The following is a 25,473-nucleotide window of genomic DNA, read 5'->3' as shown; positions in this document are numbered from 1 at the left end:
GAGCCTAAAATTGTAATTTCTCTCTCCGGCAGGCGAACGACGGGAGAGAGGAAGGGAAGACATCCACTCGCGTCCCATCATGATCTACGACCACCAGCTGTACTGTGGACTGGTCCAGCCGCCGACGACCACCCATTGTTTATCTTTGAACTTCACTTTCACCTTCCATTTGGATCTACATAGTATTCTCACATGTGGTTTGGTTTTCCGCGTATTTCTAGATTAAAAACCTGTGGTTATAAAACGAGAAGACAGGCTTTCCACCTCACGGAGTCGGCCTGTCTCTTCTGTTAATGGATCAGGAACAGAGAACGAAACGGAGCTTAGAAATCCTTTTGACAGACAAGTGGAAGTAGAGAGAGGATTGAGAACGACGTCGTCGAGGTACGCAATGGTTATACCTTCTGCAACCCACACACAGGGGTGGCTTCGAACGGCTTCGAACCGAGCCGGTTCGCGAGCCGGCTCGGTTCGGCTCGGTTCAATTCATCATTTATCGAGCTCGGCTCGTTTACCTTAACGAGCCGAGGTCGACCGAATATGCTAGGTTCAGTTCGTCGGCTCGAAAGCCGGCTCGAAATGAGTCAGATCGGTATGAATCGGATCACGAGCGAGCGAGCGGGGGAGCGGGAGTGGGAGTGAGAGCGAGGCGGGGAAAATTTTTTCCTCCCCCCTCTTCACCGCCGACCCCTCCCATCGGTTGTTGTCGCTGCCTCTACCGCCGTCGTAGCTGTTCGACGGCGTCTATACCGCCGTCGTGGCTGCTCGTCGGCCGCCTCTGTGGTCGTCCGTTCGATTTCTTCCTCTCCTCGCCGTCGCCGCCGACTCCGTTGTGGCCGTCATCCCCGACGATAGGTCCTCCACGGCACCGTAACCCCCTTCCCTCCACGTCGTTTCAACGGAAAACCAGAACAGGGGAGAAATCTCCCCCTTCCTCGCGAGAAGATGATCTCGCACGTGCGAGATCATAAAATAAAAAAATAAAAAAAACTTTTTCCACTGGAAAAAATTAAAAATAAATTTTATAGAAATAATTTTCTATAAACTATTAGTGTCTCATATTTTTTAAAATATTTTTCTAATTGAAATTTTTTATTAAAAATCATATAATTTTTTAAGTAAGATTTTTCGTACCAAGATGGGGTAGAAAACTGTATAGAAAATTTTTGAATAAGTATTTAACAGTTGATGTTGTAATACTTTTAGCATGAAGCAATTTTCATTGCAATTTTGTGTTTGATATTTTATTTAATTAAAAATTTATCGATAAGTATAATAATATATTAGATTGATTATTAATTTTTATTTATTTCCCTAGAAGGGACAATAAAAGGTCCATTTAACTTTCCTAAGAAAATTTTAAAATATTTCATGTAATTTTCTAATAAGTCACTAATAGTAATAAGATTTTATTTAAAGGTTTTTTTGGAAATATGTATCATAGGAAAAATATTTTTAGTTTTTCCTAGAATATAAATTTTTATCTAGGGGTAAATTATGGCCAGATTCAAAAATTACAAAACAAGCTAGACAACAATTGGAGAAAAAAATATTAATATTGGTGCATTTTAATCCATTATTGAAATTCAATCCTAAACCTCCCCTATCATTATATTTTTAAAAAATGTATGCATACTTTTATATATAATTTATTCAAAGTCACCCCTACGTGCGAGATCATAAACAAGGAAAAAAACTCTGTCCCTTCCTCATGGCTCTTAAATAAATTGAAAAGATATTTTAGTAGAAATACGTTTCTAGAGACTATTAGTGGTTTTTTCAATAAATGTTGAAAAGACATTTTTAATAGAAATATAGGGACCATTAGTGCCTCATATTTTTTCAAAATATTTTTATAATAATAAATTATTTTTAAAAAATCATATAATTTTCCAAGTTAGATTTTCTTGCCAAGATGGGTTAGAAAACCATATAGAAAAATTTTGAATAAGTATTTAACAGTTGATGATATAATACTTTGAGCATGAGGCAATTTTCATAGCAATTTTGTGTTTGACATTTTATGTGATTAAAAATTTATCGATAAGTATAATAATATATTAGATTAATTATTAATTTTTATTTATTTCCTTAGAAAAGGCAATAAGAGGTCCATTTAACTTTCCTAAGAAAAAATTAAAATATTTCTTGTAATTTTCTAGTAAGTCTGTAATAGTAATAGGATTTTATTTAAAGGATTTATAGTTTTTATTTGGGTGATTGTAAATTGATAGTGATATTTTATTTAATTTTGTTGTGTTTGATTATTGTATGGAGTTTATTTATAATGTTATGCAGTGTATGGAGTGTTTAGATTATTTTATGGAGTGTATAAACAATTTCATGAAGTGTTTATGGAATGTATAGACAATTTTATGGAGTGTTTATGCAGGTATTATATATATTGATTATGCCCAATTTTAAGTAGAGGTCGTGTTGAATTTTATACAAGTATTATATATATATAGATTATGCTAAATTTTAAGTAGAGGTTATGCCCAATCTTATACATCTTATATATATAAGTTATGCCCAATTTTATGTAAAATGTATGCATAATTTTATATACATTTTATTCGAATATATTTTTTGAAAAGTTTTAAATGTATGTTGCGGCTCGAACTCGTTGGGCTCGAGCTCGATAACAATTTTAGGCTTGAGACGAGGCTCGGCTCGAACATAAGCAGGTTCGGGCTCGGCTCGGCTCGATGCCACCCCTACACACACCCAACAACAATCATTATGTGTTTGATAAAATAATTTACTATATTAATCACGAATTAATTTTAATTAATTGCTTAAATGATATATTAAAAATAAGAAATAAAGTTATTTTGATATTTTTAATGTATCCAATTATAGTTATTTATTTTTTTCAAGTATAAATTATTATATATTTAGTTAATAATTATTTATAATTTTTTTTAATGTAATTTATTTGGAAAAATAATTAATTTTTTTTATCATTGTTTACGTATAGTAAGTAAATAACACAATAAGAAATTTAATCCTTAATTATAAAAAAAATTATTTTACTTAACTCAAAAAAAAACTTTCATAAAGTTATATTTAATTTAGCAGTATTTTTAGTATTTTAAATAAAAGTCAAACTTATCTTATCCAATTAAATTTATTAAAAATAAAATAATTATGAATTTATTTCAAAAATTATATCAACCTTAAATTCGTGTAATTAAACTCCAAATTTATATGTAGATTTATATTCAATATAAGTAATATATTTTAATTTATAAATTATTTATTTGAAATTTTAAATAAGTTTAAATATATATTTATAAAGTGAAGTAACCAATAATTAAAAATGTTAAAAAACGCTCTATTATGTAGGGGTGGCATGGTTAGTGAATAAAGAGAACTTTTGTAGAGATGACATGAAATTGTAATTATACAAGTCGGTGTATGTCTTCTTACGTCTTTTTCTTTTTAATGCATATAGCCCTAAGGGCATTGTAATTATTATAAATACTTTCACACAATTATAAATATAACCTCAAAGCATGGGGTAGAGCACTCAAGCATCTTCCTTTTGGCTCAAAATTGTCCTTACATCTCTTTCTTTTCCTTTTCTTTCTCTCTCTTGGTTTCTTCTCTCCTCTCTTCCAAGAATTGGAGTTCCTCTCTTCTCTCCTTCCTTTAAGATCTCTTGTGTTTACGTGTTGGCCCTAGAAATCAACATGGTATCAGAGTGGGAAAATATCTGAGATGGAAAAGGAGAAGAAGATGGAGAAAAAGGGAGAAAGAAAAAAAAATAAAAATAAGAGGAGTTTCTCGTTCCCTTTAGTTTCTTTCCCAATTCTTATTTTTATTGGTTTTCTAACCTCTTTTACCATAAGTTTTATATATCAAATATACCGATAGAAATATCTTTGAGTCTAGTTTTCAACTCAAAAATAATTGTTGTAACTAGATTTTCTAGAAAGAAAAATTGATATCTAAAGTAGCAAAGGTTAAGTAGCAGAAAAGTTGCGTGTTACAGCAGCAAGCCTCAACTTTCTGAATGGTTTGTACCAACATGACTGAGAATTCATACTGAGAATTCATATTGAGAATTGTATCTCAAAAGAAATTTATGTGAGTCTACTTTCTATCCCAAAAACCATTTCTCAATCTGTTTTTTCAAGAGAACGATATCTACATTGGAATAATCAAATGTCATGTTGGTATCCTATTGGATGCGCAAATTAGAATTTAAGCAAATTTTTTTGTTTCACTTTTTGAGTTGCTAATGTTGGTTTAGTTTCCTATTTTTTTTCAAACTCTAGTCAAGATTTTACCAACTTGAGTAACTTTCCTTCATTAAGTCTTTTTTCTTTGATCTCACATTACATTAGTTTCTTTAAAAAAAGTTTTTCCCTATATGAGCTTAGTTTCCTTTTTAAAAGTTTGAAATTTTGAATTAGAAAGTTTTGTTGCCCTATTTTAAATTCCAAATATCAGCAACTTAAATCTCCCATATTCCAGAATTTATCTCCTGAATATTTACTTTCCAAATTGGTCAAGTTGTGTAAAAAAAAGTAATTGCCTTATATGAGAAATTTATTTTTAGAAAGTTTCTATTATTATGTTCCTTCTGAAATTTTTTCTTATTGGAGACATTTTTTAAAGTTTCTTCAATCATCATGTTCATAGAGGAACATTTTTTATCTCCATCTTGAGTCAAACTTGGTCACCCCCCAAAAGACATACTTGGTCAAATTTGATAAGTTAATTCAATTCTAACATTATAGTCTCCCCAAGTTTTAAAAAAAAATAAAAAAAAATACTCGCGTTCTAAATTCATTTGAAGTATGAATGTTGCATAGTCACCTCCTTCCAGTTCAAGTTGTTTTCCTCTAGTATTTCTTTAGTTTATCATCTTGTATTTACATTACTTCAAAACACTGCCTAGACCCAATATCTAAAAAGTATAGTAGTGTGCCCAAAATTTAGTTTGAATCAAGTTTTTTATTCTTCATCCAAGAGGTGATTTGTGTTTTAGCTACCCTTAAAAAGTGAATAGTCTCTTTGTTGTACCCTAATGTTGGGTAGTTTTTTGCCACTAAATTTGAGCAGAGTGTGTTTCAAACTGACTATTTTTTTACTGGTGTATGGAGCTTTATCGAATGGCTAGAAGTATTTTTTTCCTCTCACCGTTATGTTGTGCAAGTTGGGTATCTTGATAAAGAACAAATATATCCCCGACTTGAGGGGGAATAGTACAAAAAGAAATACAAGAAAGAGGTAGCCAACAATGAAAAATTTCATATATTGTGGTAATCAAGTTTTATGTGGCTAGAATATCCAAGGGGGAAACAAAATGAGAACAAGATGAAGACTACAAGCAAGATGTGAACAAGAAGAAAATGAATCAAAGCAAGACAATTAAATTTTCTTTTTCAAGCCATACAAGATCAAAATATATTTTCAAACATACAAGTTTTTTTACCAAGATTATTTGCATAATGAAATTACAAACACCAATTTGAGGGGAAGAGTTAAAAGACGCCCACGTGTAAGGGTGACATGGCTAGTAAATAAGGAAAACTTCTATAGAGATGTCATAGAATTATAATTATGCAAGTTGGTGTATATCCTCTTGTGTCCTTTTCCTTTTGAAGCATATAACCCTAAGGGCATTATAGTAATTATAAACACCTTCACATAACTATAAATACAACCTCAAAGCATGGGGTTCAACATTGAAGCCTCTTCTTCTTCGCTCAAATCCGTCCTTACACCTCTCTCTTTTTTTCACTTTTTTTTCTCTCCCTTCGTTTCTTATCTGCTCTCTTCTAAGAGTTGGAGTTCTTCTCTTCTCTCTTTTCCTTGAAATCTCTTGTATTTATGTGTTAGCCCTAGAAATCAACAAAACCAGTACCCCCTCTTTTCATAGAATGAATTCCTTAAGCGCATTCTATAAGGTTATACTAATACAAAAATACACATTCTATTGCACTTTCTATTCGATGTACTAATTCAAAAGTTTAGATTTCTAGGAAAAGTAGATCTTTGGAATTGACTTCCACTTTTCTTTCCTTGAGGGCATGTTTGGAACCCACGTAAAAGAAAAGAAAAATATATAGAAAGTTATTTTCTATTATTTGGCAGCAAAGAATCATTGAGAGAAAAGAAAACCACTCTCTTTTAGTTAATAAATTTTTCCCACAAATGATGGAATTTGGGGAGAAAAAAAAATTTTATCATAAAAAATTTAAAATATTACTAATTTTCTTTTCTTTTTCATTTTTCACATGTATCTAAACAAGAAAAAAATATATTTCTCTTCCATATTCTTTGTCATTTTCCATGGGCATCTAAACAACAGAAAAAAAATTCTTCTTTTTATTTTCTTCTCTTTCGCTTTTTCTTCTCTTCTTTTTTATTTTCTCTCCACTTTCAGTATTTCAAACACAACCTAAGTGATCTACTTTTTTTGTTAAGCAAATTCATTAGTAATAAATAAATTTAAATATTTCTTGTTACATGGGTAGGAAGTCAATGACTAATATCATTTGTCTGGTGCTATAGTGACTAAGAAGCAAATCCAAAGGGGTCAGAGGGGCCATTGCCAACATCCCCCACCTGCTCCTCAAATTTTGTGATGAATAGGAACAATTTAACTATTTCTAGAAAAATAATCCCTAGTTTTTTTACTCCCTTGTTTTTTTTTATGCAAAGAAATGCACATATCATAATTTTCTATTTCGACCCTCCATTTTTTTTTTTTGGATGCGGATGAATAAAAATTAAGTTAGTGGTTTTTAGGAAAAAAAAAACTCATTATTTGATGCATAGAACCTATAATTGAGTTACTAATAAATCCTTTACATATAATGATATACACCTTTGGCTCTATAATGGTCCCCCTTACAAAACATTTCTGCATTCTCCAAAAGCATTTTGTACATTACCAGCAATTGATCACAATATAGGCAGAGTTGTTTTTTAACCTGGCTCCTCCTTACACCATTAAATGTGCATACATGAGAAAATATATAAATCAGGAACTGGATGGCTATTCTTGTCTACACCTACCTGATACCAAAAACAATGGCATATAAAGTTCTAATTCTTCTCCCAGTCACAGTTGTTCATGCCTAAAAAGAATAACTATGTATCTAATACATGGAAAGTTTATGAGAACAGTTGGGCCACAGACAATATAAGAGTTCAATGAGAAAGCCTAGGCTCCCTCTGGCTGGAGAAATGGGTTGGCAATCTCATCAGTCCCATCAGTAGGGGATACAAGCATCACAGCAGTCCCTCTGCAGACCTAAAACAAGAAGAAATCAAGTAATTAGCGGAAATAATAAAGCCGCTGAACCAAGTACTTCTGAACCCTGGGACATTCAATCTGTAAAATATGGAACTTAAAAAGTCATTGACTCACGAGGGCTCAATAACATCATATTTGAAAATTGAAAGATCCAGTGGTAAATGGAAGAAGCAGTTTTCTGATTAATCAAAACGCATCAAAAGTGCCAACCGCTCTGAATCAAGTTTATAACATGTTGCTAGAATCGGACTAGAGCATAGCCAATCCGACAGAATTCAAAAACTGAAACTTGTTTTGAAATCACAAAAACAGAAGGGGGAGGAAGTTCAAACTGACTTGGCTGGTATCAGAAATTAAACCAGTGACCCATTAAACCAGCAATTATATTTGAAATCACCATCCCCTCGGCACTCTTGCCAGTCCTTTTTTATAATGAAAAATATGCATATATATACATACATCATTTATAAAATCAACAGTTCAATGAATGATTGAACAGGAACCAGCCACAGTTCCAGTTCGAAGCCTAAACCCAACTTTGCAATATTAGTTTATAGAAAAGCAATAGTAGATGGTATACAGATTAGACTAACAGCTCAACGGATTAAAGTGCACTGTAAATTGTAAAAAATCTTAAAGTTTGGACCATCCCATGCTATCTAACAGGAGTTTATTACATGTTTGCTTGTTAATCTGCTCCATGTATAACAAAAATTCCAGGCAGCTGACACAGGATCCCTCATACAACTCCTTTATGGAAGCTAGATTAAGTTAAGCTTGTAAATTTTTGCTGTTTTACATGTATTCAATTATTAGTGGTATATTAGGTATATAAGATCATAAATTGGGTTATGTTATGGAAGGTATACAAGTACAAATGAATATGATATATAAATCGTAAAGGTTTGTATACATTATACACAAGCTTTAATAAAAGAGGGGAGCACTAAAGACAAACTTTAAACAGGCTATCATACCGAAGCTCCGTACTCTATAACTTGGACCATACTCACTAGTCCCCCGTCCGAACCTATATATGTAAAAACTCGGGGAAGAGATAAAAATCCAACTACGTCAGCCAGTTTTTATGATTCAACTAGTGAACCATATGTCAACATGCTCACGACCACACTGAGCCTCCTCCTCCCTCTCTTCAATTGTGCAAACAAGGAAACATCATCTCCTTTTACAACCAGACAGGGAGAACTGAGAAGGGGCCCTGGTCCTCCCAACCAGCATGCAGATGTTGCATGCAAAAGTACCACATACAGGTAAAAAGGATGGTGGATCCTCTTCTACCAGCCAAAAGGGAGGGGTATAACAAGGAGAGCCCGGAGGTGGGGGCCTTCTAAGTGGCTAGTCATTTTGGGAATTGGACACCACTGAAGGTGTGGTGAAGTATTAAGCTGCCAGCACCACTTGGTGAAAAGGGCCCAGTTTGTCTCCCTTATACACCAAATACCCAAACCACCAGCCTTCTTGGATTTACATATGTCCAACCACTTGACAAAGTGATTTTAAACCCATCTGTGGAACCTCTCCAGGGGAAGTTGTGCATTAGTTTTCCAATAGTGTTGGCAACGCTGTCTGCACAGTGCAGAAACAATAGATAGTAGAGACAGGATGCCAACGAAACAGGATTATACGAGTGTCAAGTGACCCACCATAGATATTAGCTGCCTCTTCCAAAAAGAGAGGTGCCTTTGGAGTTTCTCAAGAACTGGATTCCCTGGGGATTTTTCAACTCTTCTAGTAATAAGGGAACAACCAGATAAGAGCTTGGTAGAGAGCCAGTTGTGCACCCGAGTCTAGCCACCGTAGAATCAACCTCTGGGGTGGAAATATAAAGCCAAATAAAGTAGACTTCTGCCAGTTGATTTACTATCCCAAGATCAATTCAAAGACATTCAGGAGGACCTTTATACACAAGATTTTATCCAATTCCTTCCCCAAAAATCAGAGTGTCATCAACGAATTGCACAAAAGGATTGGCCAAACTTCCATTTGAGAAGAGGGTGATAAGCCAATTCAACTCAAAAGTTGTTTTGAAGAGACCAGAGAGACCATCAATAACATTAAAGAGGATAGGAGAAATAGGATCCCCTTGAGGCAACCCTCATGATCCATAGAGAAAACCATAAGCAGTCTCATCGATAAGTAGCTGATGAAACACAATTCCTAATCCAATACCTTGCTCCTACCCTAGTTGGATAGCATATACCATAGAGTAAAGGTAACTCCAGCTAACTTAATCAAAAGCTTTCTCATAGTGAAGCTTTAACAAAATTTAAAAGCCTATCTTCTCTAGTGAAGTAGTCAATTACCTCATAAAAGATCATAACAGCATCCATAATGAAGGGCCTTTTCATGAATGAACTCCTCTTTGATAATAATGTGGGGAAGGACTAACTTCCACCTATTTGCCAAGATTCGCAAAATGATATTATAGGCACTAGAGACTAAACTGATCAGGACCTCGAAAAGAGAGAACGTATTTGTTCCTTTGAGTTTCTCTCTCATTCGCGGAGCGAAGAAAGTCTGCAGTGACTCTCTAAACATTCCTTCTTTGGGACTAATGTAATAAGAATGCATCCAGATTTCCATAAGTGATGTCCTGCCTATAGAAGTCTCTCAGCATGCTCTTGATAGCAATGAAGTGCTAGGAAGCTCCAAAAAGTCCCCATTAAAGTCATTGGGGCACCCTATCTAAAAGCATGTGAGTGACTGCCATCTCTATTTCTGCCAAAAAAAAATGGCTTCTGAAGGCCATGTGGCTGAGTAAAGATAGTCATTTGAGGGGAGGTGGTTAAGAGTGGGTCCAGTAGAGCATTGTTCCATGTAAAGACTTGTGTAAAAGCTTATAATCTCATTAGTAATCGACGACCTACCAGAAGTCAGCTCACCTCCAATTTCAGGGAGTTGACTCAGTTAGATTGAGGACAGACAGAAGCTACTGATTGGAAGAAGCGGGTGTTGCCATCCCATTCCTTTAACCAATGATGCCTGGCTCGTAGCTTTTGAAGAATTCTGTCATTTTTTTTTATAATGGCGAAATTTCATTAAACCAAGAAACAACTACAAGCAAACAAGGGCGGGGGGATCTCGAAACAATGAGAGATTGGAGGGGGATCCCATCATTGGCAAGAGAATCCGCCAAAGAATTGGTAGTGCATGGCACATGAGACCACCTACAAGAAAAAACAGAAGAGATATCCATAATATCACGAAAAGCAGACCGGTGGTGCCAAGAGGGCTTAGGAAAGAGGGAGGAACACCATGAGATTACAACTTTGGAGTCCCCTTCAATGACAAGAGGTTGGGAGAGGTGCTCACAAAAAAGAATCAAGCCTTGGCAGAGGGCCCAAAGTTCGGTGGTGGTGGAGTCCTACGTACCAAGGGGGTATGAGTAAGAGAGAAGGGCGGTGTCGTCCGAACCGCGAAAAATCTCATTGAGACCTACTAGCCCAAGGTTGCCGAGGGAGCTGCCGTTGAAGTTGAGCTTGATGAAACCTGGAGGTGGGGGGAGTCCACTCACAGACAATCAGATGGGAAGCAGGGGCCGACATCTGAGAAATGAAGCGCCAATTATTACGAAAGGGGAGGCTACCAAGGTGACCAAATTCCTTCTTAGTCAAAACCCAAGAGGAGATCAAGCCAGAGATGCTTGTTGCCACCTCATCAACAGAAGCAAATTTAAATTGGAACCGAAGGTTATTCCTTTCTCTCTAGAGGCCCTAGGGGAGGTGGGTCATTCAAACAGACGGAGAATCTTTCCCAAACAGGGGATGCGGAAGCCAAGGAGCTGCTGACAAAGGAAAGCAAGGTCAATGGGAATACATAACTGGATGCCAATAAGGCAAACCTCCAAGCGAAGTTGGAGTGAAGGAGAACATGCGTAACACTCTCATTGAAAAACCCACATAGCGGGCAACAAACATCCGGCCCAGTGTTGTTGCAACTTATGAGGTTGTCAATAGTCAAGATCCTGTTGCGGATGACACTCCAAATGAACAATCTGACTTTCAGGAGTGCAGAGAGACGCCAAGCAAGGCTCGTGAGGTGCTATCCAAGAGAAGAGATCCAGCCCAAGAGGTAGAGGTAAGCCGAAGCTACAGAGAACTTCCCAACAATGGCGTGCATCCTAATAATCTTATCTTCAGTCTGAGAACGTACGGAGATAGAACTCAAGTCCGCTAAGAGGTAGCAGGTATCCGCTACTTCAATGTCATTGAAGCCCCTTGTGAGATGAAGATTCCAGTAGTTCTTATGTTCCCAAGAATTCGCCACAGATATGAAAAGGTTGCGGCTGAGAGCAGCAATTGAGGTAAAGGAGCTCTGAAGGGGGCCAGGACCCTACCACCAATCACCCAAAATCTGATGAGTTGGCCATTACCAACAAGATATCAGACAGGAGTATTGAATTATGTGAATAAGGGTATTTTACTATTTTTATTTTTTTCAGATTGTCTCTCTAGGGTAGTAAGCTCAGATGTTTATATGAGCTTTACATTCCAACTTTCATTACACTCTGAGGTCTATGTAGGGATATATAAGGATTTTAGTGTAGAGTGGCATTTTTTTATTTTTTGCTTTATTTGCATTTTAAGTATTAATAGAGAAAAGCTGACCTCCAAGCCTCTTGAAGTACGTGCATATTGCCGCACACTTCTCTCATCTCTCTTCTCTTTTCTATCTTCTTCCATCTCTCTCTTCTCCTTAATCTCTCAATTTAACGATATCACTACCACATTTTTCCTGACTTGGATCCTAAGCTTGGATCAATGATTTCATTGTCATCATGCAGGATGCTTCTTGCATCATGACAGATGGTCCAGTCGCACAAGACCTGAAGTGGCAGTCACAGAAAGATCAATGCGGACCAGTCCATAGTGTGGCCAAGCCATTTTGCATGTAAATGTAGTAAACAATGTCAGCTAAAGCATATTCATTATATTTGCACAAGGCTCACGTTGTGCACAAACTAATATCTAAGTAAGTAGGACCAAAGAACTAGTTTCATCTAAAAAACCGGTTCTTATAGTGACAAGCAATCGGTACATTGAGAGATCACAAAGGCTTCCTCTCCCCCTCATCACATAAGCACCTTGGTTAGCAACATTGGAGGTGTTCCTAATATCCTAGAAGTCTAAAGGAGGTGTCAAGATGGGATGTTGATCACATGTCTGTGTTCAATATCAACTATCCCAACTTTTTCAATATAAGATTTGACTTAAAATCAAATGAAAACTACTTTTAATAAAGAACAACTGTCAAGAACATCAACCTCCAATATTGAGAAAGGCTATCCGAAATTGTAAAGACACCACCCTCATCTCTTAATCTGGGCTAATGGGGATTTTGGAGTCTACTTCAGCTGAGTTTCTCCCTCCTCTAGGGCCTTATTATTTTTCGTGATTTCATGACCGGCCTCCTTATCATTGAAGGTGAATCCAATGCGGTGATCTCCAGGTGCTCCTACCCCTTCTCCAAACCTCCTTGGAGCCATTGGTCAGCCTTTCATGATGTCAAGGACAATTCCTCTTTGTAAACTTGTTTTTGAACTCATGTACTGAGATTAGCTAAATCTTTAGCTGATTCTCTGGCCAAACAAGGTGCTTTCCTCCAATCGCTTGTTGTAAAGGGAACTCACCTCTAATTGTTTGTATATTCTCCTTTGATTAATAAAACTCCTCACTTTAAAAAAAAAAAAAAAAAACTGTCAACAAAAAGTAAAACAATTGTGACCTTAACAGTAGGCTTAAGTGCATAAATATTAAGGAGAAGAAAGGAAGCCTGCACAAGTGGAAGCCTAGGTTGAGTGAAGAAGGAACTAAAAGACTGTGACTGTAATAGTAGGCTTAAGTGCATAAACATTACGATGAAATCTCCAACTTCTTTTGCCTAAACAAGTGGAAGCCTAGGTTAGGTGAAGGAAAGGAATTTTATTATCTACGAGGAATTTTAAAGTATACGATCAAGAAGATATTAAAATTCAATAAGAAAGAATAGTAGCAGGAGTCTAGAGACAATAAGTATTTAAGTTATAGCAACATAGCAACTGGAAGAATATCAGACGTGTGAACGTCTTAAAAAGTAATACTAGAGCAGAAGAACTGTATATCTCAATCCATCTTTATTACTATGGCATTGGATAATTCAGAAACATAAGCACCAAAAATTGGTAGGAGAAAGTGTTCTCGACGGCTATGTTGATCTGGCTAAAGTCAAACTCTGCAATGAAAAAAAAAAACTCCGCATGCTCGCAAAAGAAAAATTTTTTTTACTACGGCTTTTGAAAAAGCTGAATGCAACTGCTAAGCAAACTGCTATCTCGGCAACAATCACCATTTTAGAAGTTGATTCCTACTGGAATACAATCAATCCAGACCGCTGCAATAAAAAATACACAAGAACTTACGTCCATCACCCGAAGGAAAGGAGATAAGCCAAATTACGGTTGACACAGAAAGAGAAGATTTATGTAAATCTCTATCAATTCCTATCAAGCTTTCTCAAGCGGCATGAAGAAGCCAGCTGCTCCTCAAGTTTAGGTTCGCTCCTTCCCGCCTCCCGTTACAGTAATTGCAGCACTTTTCTTTACCGATTTTGTAGTTTCAGAAAAGTCCCATAAGTGGAGGAAAATTACCAAATTGTCCCTATGAATTCGAAATGCTCGTATTTCAGACTGCAGTAGCATTGGCGAACGTGAAGACATTTCGAGCGCTTTCCGTGCTCGAGAGCAATAACTATGGCGATCTGCGTTGAAGCTCAAATCGAATTAGGATTTCCCTTCTGGATTGCAGATGTACGGAAGTTCGATCCAAACGCGCCTTTGTTCGTATCAGGAAACATTGAGAGAGAACTTCTCGCGAAGCAGGTGTGTTGTTCTACTTTTTTTCTTCTTGCGCTCCGATTTATCATTTTCGACCCTTCTCCTTTCCGGGATCGTTTTAATGTTTGTTTTTCTTCTTGACATTGAAAGTAAATATTTAGATTTAGGACTGGATTTGGACCTAATTAGCGTGTTATCCAATCTATTATCCTTCTGAAGATCTTTCACTTGTTTTTAAATATTGATTACACACGATCTTATAAAAAAAGATACATACGCACACTAAACCCCTTCTTGGGACAAAGGATCAGTACCAGCGTTCTCCTTCTTGGGAATGCTTCCTGTAGCCATTATCCTTCTTGTGGAGCAACAAAAGGTAAGATTCTTACCATATTCCTTCAGGTGCCTCAAATATTCATTTTGTTCCATTTTCCCGTGCTTGGCAAGTAAATTGATAATGCGATCTGCTTATCCACTGCTGTTTCCTCTCATCAGTTCATTGACATTTCGTGAACTAGTATTGGAAGGCTTGGTGTCAGTTGCATTCGGTAGGTCTAAGAAATAACGGTGCCCCTCTTTCTTAAACCACTGAACTTGATGTACTCTTGTTGCTATCCTTAGTAGGTCTTGCGAGAAAGGGAAAAGTTGGCAGCCACACGAAAGCCCTCTTCCTAGATAACGGTCATCAAAGGTGTTCTCACCTTTTCAACCAACAGTAACCATGAAACTTGTTGTGTCTTTGCTTAACAACTGGTAAAGAAATTCAGGAAGTTTTTCTCTATCATCTCTCCTTTTTTTTTTTTTTTTTTTTTGAAATTGTTCTTTATCACCTCTCTTCAGCAACTTGGAATGTTATATTTTGTTTAACCTCATGGGTCCTATGGGAAAATTTTGTGGAGTATGGGACATTTTCTCTGCTTGTGGGCTGTCTATTCTCTTGACATTGGAAGCTTTTGCCTGATAGCAGCTCATGATGTTCAGGGATCATCAGTCTTAATAAGCAGGAGATGATCACATTGATCGATTTTAGAAGCATGGAATTGATTTATCATTATAGTTAAGAATTCTCTCCGCACTCCATTTCATTTGTTTTCTTGTGATAGGCACTGCAAAGCATTTATGCTACAGAATACTATCATCAATGTGCAAAGTGTTGTGTTATCCCTCTTTATTGTCAGAAAAAATAATGGAAGAGGCCCTCTGGCATCCTAATAGCCTAGATGGATCAGATTGAATTGGAAGCAAGAAGTGTTATTGAATTTGACGTTGACATTCCCAATATACAAATGCAACTATAATATTCTTGTATGGAGATACGTGAAACCTCCTGCTTGCAGTTGATGTTTGATATCAAGGAAATTATCAAAAACTATCTTTTAGAATAAATTTGGACTCAGAATGCTATCTAGTCACATTTTTTCTTTATCTATGTGGAATCCTTCTATAATTTTATTGAAAAGAGAGTAAGGTTCTATTTTGGCAAGTATCCACAATGAAACTTTAGTGAAAAAGGACATACTTGTTTCTTTTGTTTTTGCACTAACGAGTTTTGTGTATTCCTTGTTACCAGTTTGCATTGGATCTAAATGAAGATGAAAAATGTCAAATTCAGAACATGGAAGATGTGGAAGGCAGGTAAGTCCTTGTGATTATTTTTCTGTCTTTTTTATATGATTTAATTAGTATTATATATGTGAACTTTGTAGATCCTTCCGAAACGAAATTGAGAATTGAGGACAGTTGTTCTTCATTCCATGTCTTGGTTTTAGCTATGTAGAAGACTTGTTATCTCCTTTTAACCCTAGTTCTCGGTGTGTCCAAGCAGTTATTTTTTGCACTTTGCTAGTTAACCTTTGGTATAGAGAACTTAGCTTTGCTTATCACTTTTTTTTCTTGCGATTTCTGGTAAGTTAATGGTGAAGATCTAAAGCAAGTCAAAATAACTAAGTGCTTTATTTTGTATTGCTGCCTCAGGAAGTGTATGTTTTTTGGCTTCTTCACTTGTTCTCTTAACTTTTAGTGAGACTGTATCTTTCAAACCTCAAACCATGTACCTTACACTCTGAACATGACTAGAACATGCTTCAAAATCCTAAAGAAGATTCAAAAACTCTGGTTTCTTCATTCTAACAAGACCTTCAGCAACCATCAAGCTTTTAGTTTTTCTCAAATTTAGAAGAATTTAGGAGGTGTTGCTGGCAAAGCTGCAGGGGGGCATCCAATATGAGGGTTATCCGCCTCTTTACAAGTTTAATTTTATAAAAGATATCAAACTTGTATATATCTTTCTACTTGGTGTTTTAATGATTTCTACCTTCACTGCACTAAATATCTGCTTATCTGGTTCTGGAATTTGCTCCTTGCTTTTTGTCCTTATGTTCTTCAAAAAATGGTAAGTTTATTGATGGGTTGCTTCATTCATGCATGACAGGATCTTAACTTGTCCCATTGCTGGTTGTGGTGCGCTATTGGATTCATTAGAGAACTTTGAAGACCATTACCATGCAAGGCACATGGCTTCCTGCTCTGTGTGCTTTAGAGTTTATCCCACATCTCGCTTGCTGAGTATTCATATTTCTGAAGCGCATGATTCTTTTTTTCAAGCAAAAGCTGCACGTGGCTTTGCAATGGTGATTCACATTTAATTTCTTCTATGACTCTCTTAATGCATATACATGGGAACGCACTCTAATATCTTAAAGTGACTGTTAGATAGGAAGCCTTTTATTTACTTCTTGAAGCAGACCCATTCAACAATTTAATGACAAGTATGTCATTTCAAAGAAAAAAATGCCATTTGAGATTTGGGTAAACCACTTTTAATTCTCAAAGAGAATACTCATAGTGGCAGTCACCTCTTCATGCTCTCAGAAATGATAAAGGGATTTCAATTCAGAGTAAAGACTAGTTAGTTGACATAGCCTAGGAACATCAAACATGTCAAAAATGACTTTTTGAGATTAAAGGAGAGTGGAAATTAATCATTAATGTAACCAGTACTTTAGATGTGGAATAGAGATCTTGTTAGAGCTAACAGGGCCTGTAAGATCAATAGTTAGCCTACTGGTTCCAACACTTGTATCTATTAGCCAAAGCAGAGGACCAAATATTCTTAGAATTCCCTTCCTTTTACATCTGCTTTTTCTTTTGGTAAGCCATTTCTTTTCTATCTAGGTAAGTCGAGTTCGTCGTATGTCTTCTTCAGGACTTATTCCTTTCTTCTCCATGGGACTTATAATTTCTGACTCTTTTAAATTATTTTGAAAATGCTCTCTTCTTTGATATGAAGTAGATAATATCAGTACTAATCTATGCATTTGAAAAAACAGTATGAATGCTTGGTGGAAGGCTGTGGAGCAAAGCTGAAGACGTATAAAAACCGACAACAGCATCTCATAGACAAGCACAAATTTCCTGCATCATTTGAATTCTTTAAGAAGACTCGCCCTTCCAAAAAGCAACGGCTAAAGCTCCAGCGAAAACATGTCCCTTGTGAAGAGAAAATGAAGGAAACAAAAGAAACAGATATGGAAGTTGACAAGAAGATTGATGATCTCGTGTCCAGAATCTCAAATTTAAGAACATCAGATTCTTCCCCATCCAAGGTTAGCTTTGGACGTCGCTCCACCCGTGGCTTTGCATTTGTAACCCCGACCGTCCAGCAGAAGCAAAACTAAACCGAATCATGTTGTTTACCACTGAAGTAATGTACTATCCTCATGCAATTTTTCTTCAGTCATGCATCTACAGCTCATAGCTCACGGGTCACTAATTAATCCATACATAGTTTATAACACTTGGATTCAGTCACAAGCGCCCTTGATAGCCGATCTGCTGATTGTTAAATTTGTTTTTGAATTTCATGCTTCTGATGGATTGGTTCACAATCTAGAGTTTGTTGTGAAACTCATCCTGGTGTTGAATAATTGCTGCTAAGGCACCTTTCAGAAAGAACAAAAAAAATATTGCTGTTGAGGCATTGAATAGCAACTTTATGAGTTTCTTTGCAACTGCTCTTGACAGCAAACAAAGGCCGTCGCTGGAGAATCTCAAAACTATATTTCACTTGCTAGTTTAACCTTAAAATGTACATTAAGTTTAAGAATACTAAAAAAAATGAGTTCCAACTTGGAAGCAACCAGAAAACAAATATGGGCATTCAAGAAGGGCTAATTGAATGTTTCCTCTACACTTGTAGATACAAAGGCTAATGAGGGCAAGTGATGTTCGAGAAGATTTAGCAGTGAGGCATCAGACTCGTCTGTAAATAACTTACGGGCTTTGAATCTGTTTTAGATACCACGCTGGGTTTGACATCAAGGCTTGAGGATGTCTTCCACTCACCCACCCACTCGAGGCATCTAGAATTCATATTACTGGTGCTGAACTCGAGATCTTTTGCCCTCAAGGCCTCACACCTACAGGATCAAAATTACCCGTTAGTATTAGATGGAATGACTATTCTAATGCAGTGTTACCCACAACTCATGAAAGTAGTAAAATTGAAAATCCATCAACTCCATGCCCACATCTCTGTTCCAAATCATATGAAGTCAAAATGTAAGGGTTGCACTTAATATTACAAAAGCTCTAACAATCCAAGAAAAGACTAAAGAAACAGGTATAGCCATGCACGGATGGAAGAAGGCAATCCATGTGAGCACTGGAATATCCATGGTGCTCCTTGAGGAAACGAAGAAAATTATACCCTGGACTTTTAAATGTACATTCATTCTGTTTATATCAGGTTAATGGTGTTATCATGGGTGTCGGATATAGTATTTATGAACATAAATGATAAATGCAAAGCAATTCATACCACATGTTTCATGGAATCTCCCCCTTAGAAAAGAAAAGAAAAGAAAATGAAAATTTGACCATTATTATTCCCAAAAACAGTTAGTGAATATGAGATCATCAAATTCTCCTTTTCACTAACTATTTTTGGGAAGAATAATAGTCAAATTCTCGTTTTATTTTATTTTCTTTTATTTTCCATAGGGTTCCAAACAGACCCTAAAAGAATACATGCAATGAAACATTTAGCAGGTGAGCTAAAAACTCCATAAACTCATAATAGAGTGGAACTCTGACCATGCCAGCCTAATATAAGACAAAACTATAGCCAGAATTCCAAGAGGGTTTCTGATTGCCTATTATGAATAAAAAAGTATTTGGCTTGTCTGAGAGGGCATAAGTCAAACAGCTCAGGAGGCCAACAGCCTACCTATTCAGCAAATTACCAGAAAGCAGCTACCACAAAGCCCACCACTTTTTGTTGGAGCTTTTATTTGAGGATCCAACATGATCTTCCTGCTTCCTGTTTGAGATTCCCCGACTCAGGGATTCTAATCTCTTCCTACAGGAATCTTACGATGAGAAGTTGATAGTCGTTAAATAAACTGAAACAAAAATTAGCAGTAGCAATTCTGGTGGAAAAATCATCAAGAACATGCAGTTGCCAAAATATTCATCATATGAAATTTACTTAGTATCTTCGAGGCGTCCGTGTAAACTCCAACGCCGGCGAAAACCCTCCATCCCTTCAATACCACTTGCAAGAATCATCTGCCTACAGCAAGGAAAAGTTTAAGAAATGAATATCCAAAGGGTTTGTTGAGGCTGCATGGAGGCTTTGTGGTAAAACGAAGAAATACTACACTAAATCTTTATAGAGAAAGAAACAATGAAAATACCAGCGTGTGTTCAACAAACTTTAATGCCCAAGCCTCCAAAAACTCCTGTGCATTCACACATGCTGGGTTACAACATAGAGAAATGGTAAAAAATTACCTCTCTAACGAAGTTGCTTCTGATTGAAGTTGACCAGCTCTTTCCTTTGCTTCATCTAAGGGCATTGATAAACCCAATTTATGTTCACTGTCTATCAGCCTTTGTCTCAGCTCCTTATCCTGAATCCAGTTTTGTAAAATCCAATTTTGAAGCAAGTCATATAGTTCATCAATTGAATCAGGTAAACTTGAGGAATAGAGCAAAGAATGACCACGTCAATTCAAAACAGAGACAAGATGAAGAACAACTGAAGTAATTATCAGACCCGTCTCTCTGCACATTGCCGATATAATGCAATCTCATCTTGACAGAAGGGCTCAATATCGTTCATTTGCAAACCTAAATCATGAACTTCAAAATTAAACTTTTTATCCCATGTTACAGAAAACCAAATAAATTAATAAATAATAAATAAAGATCCTCCCTTGCAAAGCTACTCTACAGTTATTCAAAACCTATCCTGTAGTGGATTTTCTGCATGACGCTTATCAAGGTCAGAGAAATATGAGGATAACAGTTTTGCTTATTCCAAGGGAACAAAGCACATCATTTAATCACAAAAAAAAAAAAAAAAATTAAATGAAAAAAGTTAGTCGGAGTAGTTCATACTTGAATGAGCAGGCTCACCAAAAAAAAAAAAAACTTACACAGAAAGAGATTCCTTAAAATCCCATCGCATAAATCAACACCTTGAAGGATGTGAGACGCAATTTCAGGAGGAATGAGAGGAGATGGTGGACCAATCATAAGATCATCACCCACCAGAATGGTTTCTTCCATGCTTGGCTGTGAATCCACTAAAATCCAAACAGGAAATGAAATGAAATGTTACACTGATGTGCAATGTTTTTTCCTTGAATTATATAAGCAATTACTTAACCATGAAATTGAAAAGCATAATTCAAAAAGACAGTTCAAGTTGACAATTTCAGAAAATTTCTAAGCCTAGACAACCAATTAAAGCTTCTGCAAGATATACAATAATTCATTTTAGTAATTTTTTTTCTTTACCAACTTCAAATTGAAGATTAATAAACCAAAATTTTAAAATTCCAAAATCTTATCATAAAAACTCAGCAGAGATCTATCTAAAAATTAATAATAAAAACAAAAAAATTAAAAATAATAGAAATGGCATCATCCTGCACAAGAAAATTGTGATCCTCCATGGTGCTTTTGGGAAATCTTTGAAGAAATTCCGGACATCTTGGTCTCCCATTGACCTGTTTAATTTTCTTTGGTAAAAAGACATCTTTGAAGAAATTCCGGACATCTTGCTCTCCCATTGACCTGTTTAATTTTCTTTGGTAAAAAGAACTACTAATTGTATTGCTGACACACTAGCCAGAGAAGAGGCTGATCATCAACCCCTCTGTTTTCTTTTTTGTGCCCCAAAATCCACATCACAACACCCTAAAAAAAACGTAAACATTGCAACCTTGTCCCTCACGTTTTTTTATTGAAAGGGGCCTCTCATTATACCTTGCTTAAAGTGAAAATCACCGCTATTCACAAACAAACATTCAGCAAAAATAAAATGTCACCAATGAACAAAAAAGATGAGTCTCACATACCATCCATGGTTTCCAATGAACAAGCAGTTCCACAACTACTCACAAATTATTGACCAATGCTAATCTGCGATCTCAACCTGCAAACCACACAAAAATTATCACGCAGAATATCTCTCAATTCATTAAATATACTATTTTTAATAAACAATGAGCTAACATCTAAGCTCCATAGTTTAACCAAACAGAAGATGCTACAGAAAGCAGATTAAACATTTTCAAGTCTCCAGAAGAAAGTTCATTGTGGTGTATCTATCATCATACTGATTACAAGCACAAAAATCTTGCTGATCATACAATACTGCATTCTAGGATATAAGAACCAGCGTTAGCTCATCAAGCTCTGATAAAATGCTAGGATACATGACACCATGCCCTTTCTTGATATTTTTCTAAAGCTCTAAGACTCCTGCATCTTGATCAGATAGGCAGAGCATTAGTTCTGAGCATAAGGAATGGACAATTGCCAGTGAGACAATACTTACTTCCAAGCACCTTGATGTAGTTCTTTGTTCAGCATGCAGTAGTAGTTAACGTTCCATTATTTTCTGCCCCTACATTTTAAAAAATTTAAGTACAGCAGAATCCTGTATCAAAACTTCAATTTTATTTTTTAATAAAAACAAGAGGTTCAAACAATCATTCATCGCTAGTATGATCAAAAGTTAAGCCTTCAGTTTTCAAAATAAAATGTCAAAACCTAAATTAGGAACAGAGACAATTTCATTGAAAACTTGGTAATGCATAAGAAACAACCATTACAAGACTGTAACTGTTCCTTCCTACAGAAAGACAACCAAATGCTCAACTTAAATTAGTCCGTGCCCAAAAGCAGACCACCCTTGCATTCCATTCATTCACATTCAAAATTAATTTCATAAAGCCTATGTTAACATGAGAATATTGAACAAAAAATCTTTACTAGAGAGACAGGAGAAAACCTGAATCAAGTCACTGGAGTCACTTGTTACACTATATTCATATATTTAAAACTAATTGTGGCTGGAGAAGGTAAAGGCTTTGCAACACACAGAACAACAGCCATTCCGCATTACTAGAAAGCCTGCGCACTGATGAGGTGAAAAGTTGTCCAGGAAATAAAATCAATGATCTAGGATATAACACAAACTTCATTAACAAACAGAGAGGTAGAAATCAATCAATGCTTCGTTAAACAAAGTAAACTAAACATGAAATATTAGATTTTCAGTAAGAGGATGCAGACATTGCAGGACTTGGGCCTGCAAATGATTCAATGACATGAGCAGGTTTACAGTGACATAAGAGATACTAGGCCAATGGTGGAAAGAACCGACACTGAAGATAATTCAATTAAAACAGAGAGAGACAGAGAGAGAGAGAGATGGAAAAAGGTGAAAATAGGACAGAAAAAACAGGTGAAGGGAGATGAGAGAAAGGAGGGAAAATTCAGCTCCCCAGTCACATCAATTAAAGAGAGGGAAGGACACTCAGCAGGTTTGGTGCAGAGTGCAGACAAGTGGAGGTTTTTTATCCCATAATGTGGCACTCTCTAAATCGTAGGAGCTAAAATATCAAGATTAATATTAAAGTAAAATAGAGGTATAAGGGTAATTTTCAAAGATAGCCAAAATTTTGCATGAACCAGAAAACAGATGAAATTTTTAATGTATGTGATCTTGAGGAATTTTTTGACAGAATTTTGCATGAACCAAAAAATTAATTATGTATTAACCTTGACAAATTTTGAGAAAAAACATGGTAGACTGTTAGAACAGTACTAGGAAGACAATAATGTAGTTGATATAAGATTAAAAAAAGTACGAAAAATGCGGAGTAGCATAATAGGAAGAGAGCAAGTTTATAAGAGAGAAATAAATAGACCTGCCAATCTTGTTAAGTGGAGAACAATGTAGTAATCAGAACAATGTATACCTTCAGAGCCTCCAAACTCTCTTGAGGGAGTAATTATTTCAACAGAATCAGCCATAGGCACAAATAACAATGAACTAATAGCCTTACCACAACTATATACCTGTGCAGACTATGTGGGCCCCACTTCTTAGAATTATGGTTTGATCAAAAGCTCATGTATAAACCAACAAAACACATCAAGCATGGAATGAGTTTAACTTCAGCCTAAAAGCACCAAAACCGAGGATGACATCAGCCTTCCTGGAGATGATGTAGGCACCAGGTACAGGGTCGAGTTCTACACACACTATAGATGGGACAATCCTAAGTAAAAAGAGCCTTTGGGGGCACTAATCAGACATAGGACTACTCAATAGGCAATAGGAACCATCAACCATAGGGTTATAGCAGAAAAAGAACACAAAAAAACTATATTTTAATCTCAGTCAATGTAAAAACTTAAAAACCCTTTCTTCAAGAAGATGCTGGATTCAAAGGAGGAAGGAGGAGCGCTTCACATGCTTAAAACTAATACCTTATCACTCTGATGCCATGTAAAATAATGAGAAAAAGAGGTATGAGGGAAGAGAGAGAAGAAAAGAGGACTGGAAAAGAGTGTAGAGGTTGCTCTTGAAGGGGATCAAAACTCGACCCCCTTTTTCTTATTCACTTGAGATAAGAGACAATGATATATTTGCACCTCTTCCATATACCTCCTTATAACTGTAGTTAAAAAATACACTCCCAAACAATGTAAAAACTGGACCATAGACACACCTAAACTTACTGAACACGGTAACACTCATGCTAAAATGTATATATCACGTAAAATGATCAAACTGCCCCTTACGCAACAGTTAACAGTCTTTTTTTTATAAACCAATAATATGAAGAATGTGAATTTTCCATAGTTGTAAACAAAAAGATTGTTGGTTGGATGCCTTGCGCCTAGATATTGAATGATAGAGGGAAGCAAAATAAATACTAGAATGACAAATAGTTTCATCAAAATACTTTTTTTGTGCAGAATAACCTAGCACCAGTAATCCATTATTGCTCATAAGAAAGAAACTGAACCAAAGATAAACAGTAACCAACAAAAGGGTTAAACCCTCTTGCATGGGATTCTATGAGTATTGCAAAAATACTCATGTAAATGAGTAACCCAAAAGAGGATGCCATATCACCCATAAAGTGCTTTTTGAAATTTAAACACTTTAATGTGACGCTTCAAATTAAATTTCAAAAAACACTTTCAGGGCGATACGGCATCCTCTTATTGGTTAACTCATTTACATGAGTATTTTTGCAATACTTATAAAATCCGGGTCCCTACTGCAGACTTGAAGCTGATAGGAGATGTAAAATTTTAAATGTAAATAAAAACTAGCATAAGTTTCCCCTGAGTTAAACTACTCCTACATGAGCTAAAAGTCAGGCTATCAATAAAATGGTATCATTCGGAAGACAATCAAGATTTGCTATTATAATGAAGATTACCAATTTGCAGCCCTCCTCGAAGCCTGCACACAGAGAATTTATATCAATAGTTCTGACCAAAACAGCTAGGTGATCGATAGCGTATACGCAACCGGGAGGAGCACTAAAAAGAGCCACCAGAAAGTAGCACCTGAGCCGGACATAAACAGTCACACAAATACTACAAGAGAAGAGATACGAAACCTGAATGAGAATGGAAAAACTAAAATATCCAAAAAAGGAATTTTACATATGGACACCACCAAGCGACGAATTATGCGCAACATGCAAAATGGAAATGGTAGAAGACGCCTCCTCGTGTTTGATTTGGGGTGGAAACAATGAAAATGGGAAGAGGAGAATGACCAAAAAGAGAAGAAAAGTACCTGTTCTCCCAACCAGCACAAAATCGAGCGGACTGACTGAATGGACTATGAAGGGAAGAGCGAAAGGAAAATTAGATTTAGATGTTTTTACAGTAGCATTTATTTCAGTGCTATTTTAGTAAATATATGAGTTAAAAGCTGTTAATGAAACTGTGGCCGTCCGATGTGAAATAACTTGTCCAAATTAATAAAAATTAAAATTTTAAAATAATTTTATTTTATTTTTTAAATATATAAAAATAA

General features: G+C 36.0%; 2 protein-coding genes across 5 annotated transcripts; one reads left to right on the top strand and one right to left on the bottom strand.

Moving 5' to 3' along the window:
• The first annotated feature begins 13,995 nt into the window (after positions 1–13,995).
• On the top strand, positions 13,996–17,847 carry LOC137962121 (uncharacterized). The gene is made up of 4 exons (XM_068808839.1): positions 13,996–14,153; positions 15,679–15,743; positions 16,540–16,738; positions 17,438–17,847. Exons 1-4 carry the CDS (start codon positions 14,025–14,027, stop codon positions 17,783–17,785), a joined length of 741 nt encoding a protein of 246 aa, XP_068664940.1. The 5' UTR covers positions 13,996–14,024; the 3' UTR covers positions 17,786–17,847.
• A 275-nt stretch (positions 17,848–18,122) lies between these two features.
• On the bottom strand, positions 18,123–25,283 carry LOC137962122 (uncharacterized). Of its 4 annotated transcripts, XM_068808840.1 has the most exons (10): positions 25,231–25,283; positions 24,866–25,025; positions 21,958–22,026; positions 21,476–21,552; positions 20,549–20,698; positions 20,167–20,240; positions 19,902–20,020; positions 19,597–19,680; positions 19,336–19,467; positions 18,124–18,526 (listed from the first exon to the last, which is right to left on the bottom strand). In XM_068808840.1, exons 4-9 carry the CDS (start codon positions 21,480–21,482, stop codon positions 19,362–19,364), a joined length of 540 nt encoding a protein of 179 aa, XP_068664941.1. In that variant the 5' UTR covers positions 21,483–21,552; positions 21,958–22,026; positions 24,866–25,025; positions 25,231–25,283; the 3' UTR covers positions 18,124–18,526; positions 19,336–19,361. The 4 variants fall into 4 exon arrangements, with proteins under 4 accessions (XP_068664945.1, XP_068664941.1, XP_068664944.1 ...); XM_068808844.1 differs by having other exon boundaries at positions 18,123–18,526; positions 19,352–19,467; positions 24,866–25,266; XM_068808843.1 differs by adding an exon at positions 22,414–22,535 and having other exon boundaries at positions 21,476–22,026; positions 24,866–25,263.
• Positions 25,284–25,473: the final 190 nt, after the last annotated feature.

The sequence above is a fragment of the Aristolochia californica genome, unplaced genomic scaffold (genome assembly GCF_029961685.1).
Source record: "Aristolochia californica isolate CCGP_79_NKW_82.1479 unplaced genomic scaffold, dmAriCali1.0.hap1 SCAF_4, whole genome shotgun sequence".
Classification (NCBI taxonomy): Eukaryota; Viridiplantae; Streptophyta; class Magnoliopsida; order Piperales; family Aristolochiaceae; genus Aristolochia; species Aristolochia californica.
This window is presented reverse-complemented; position numbering and strand designations above follow the sequence as displayed.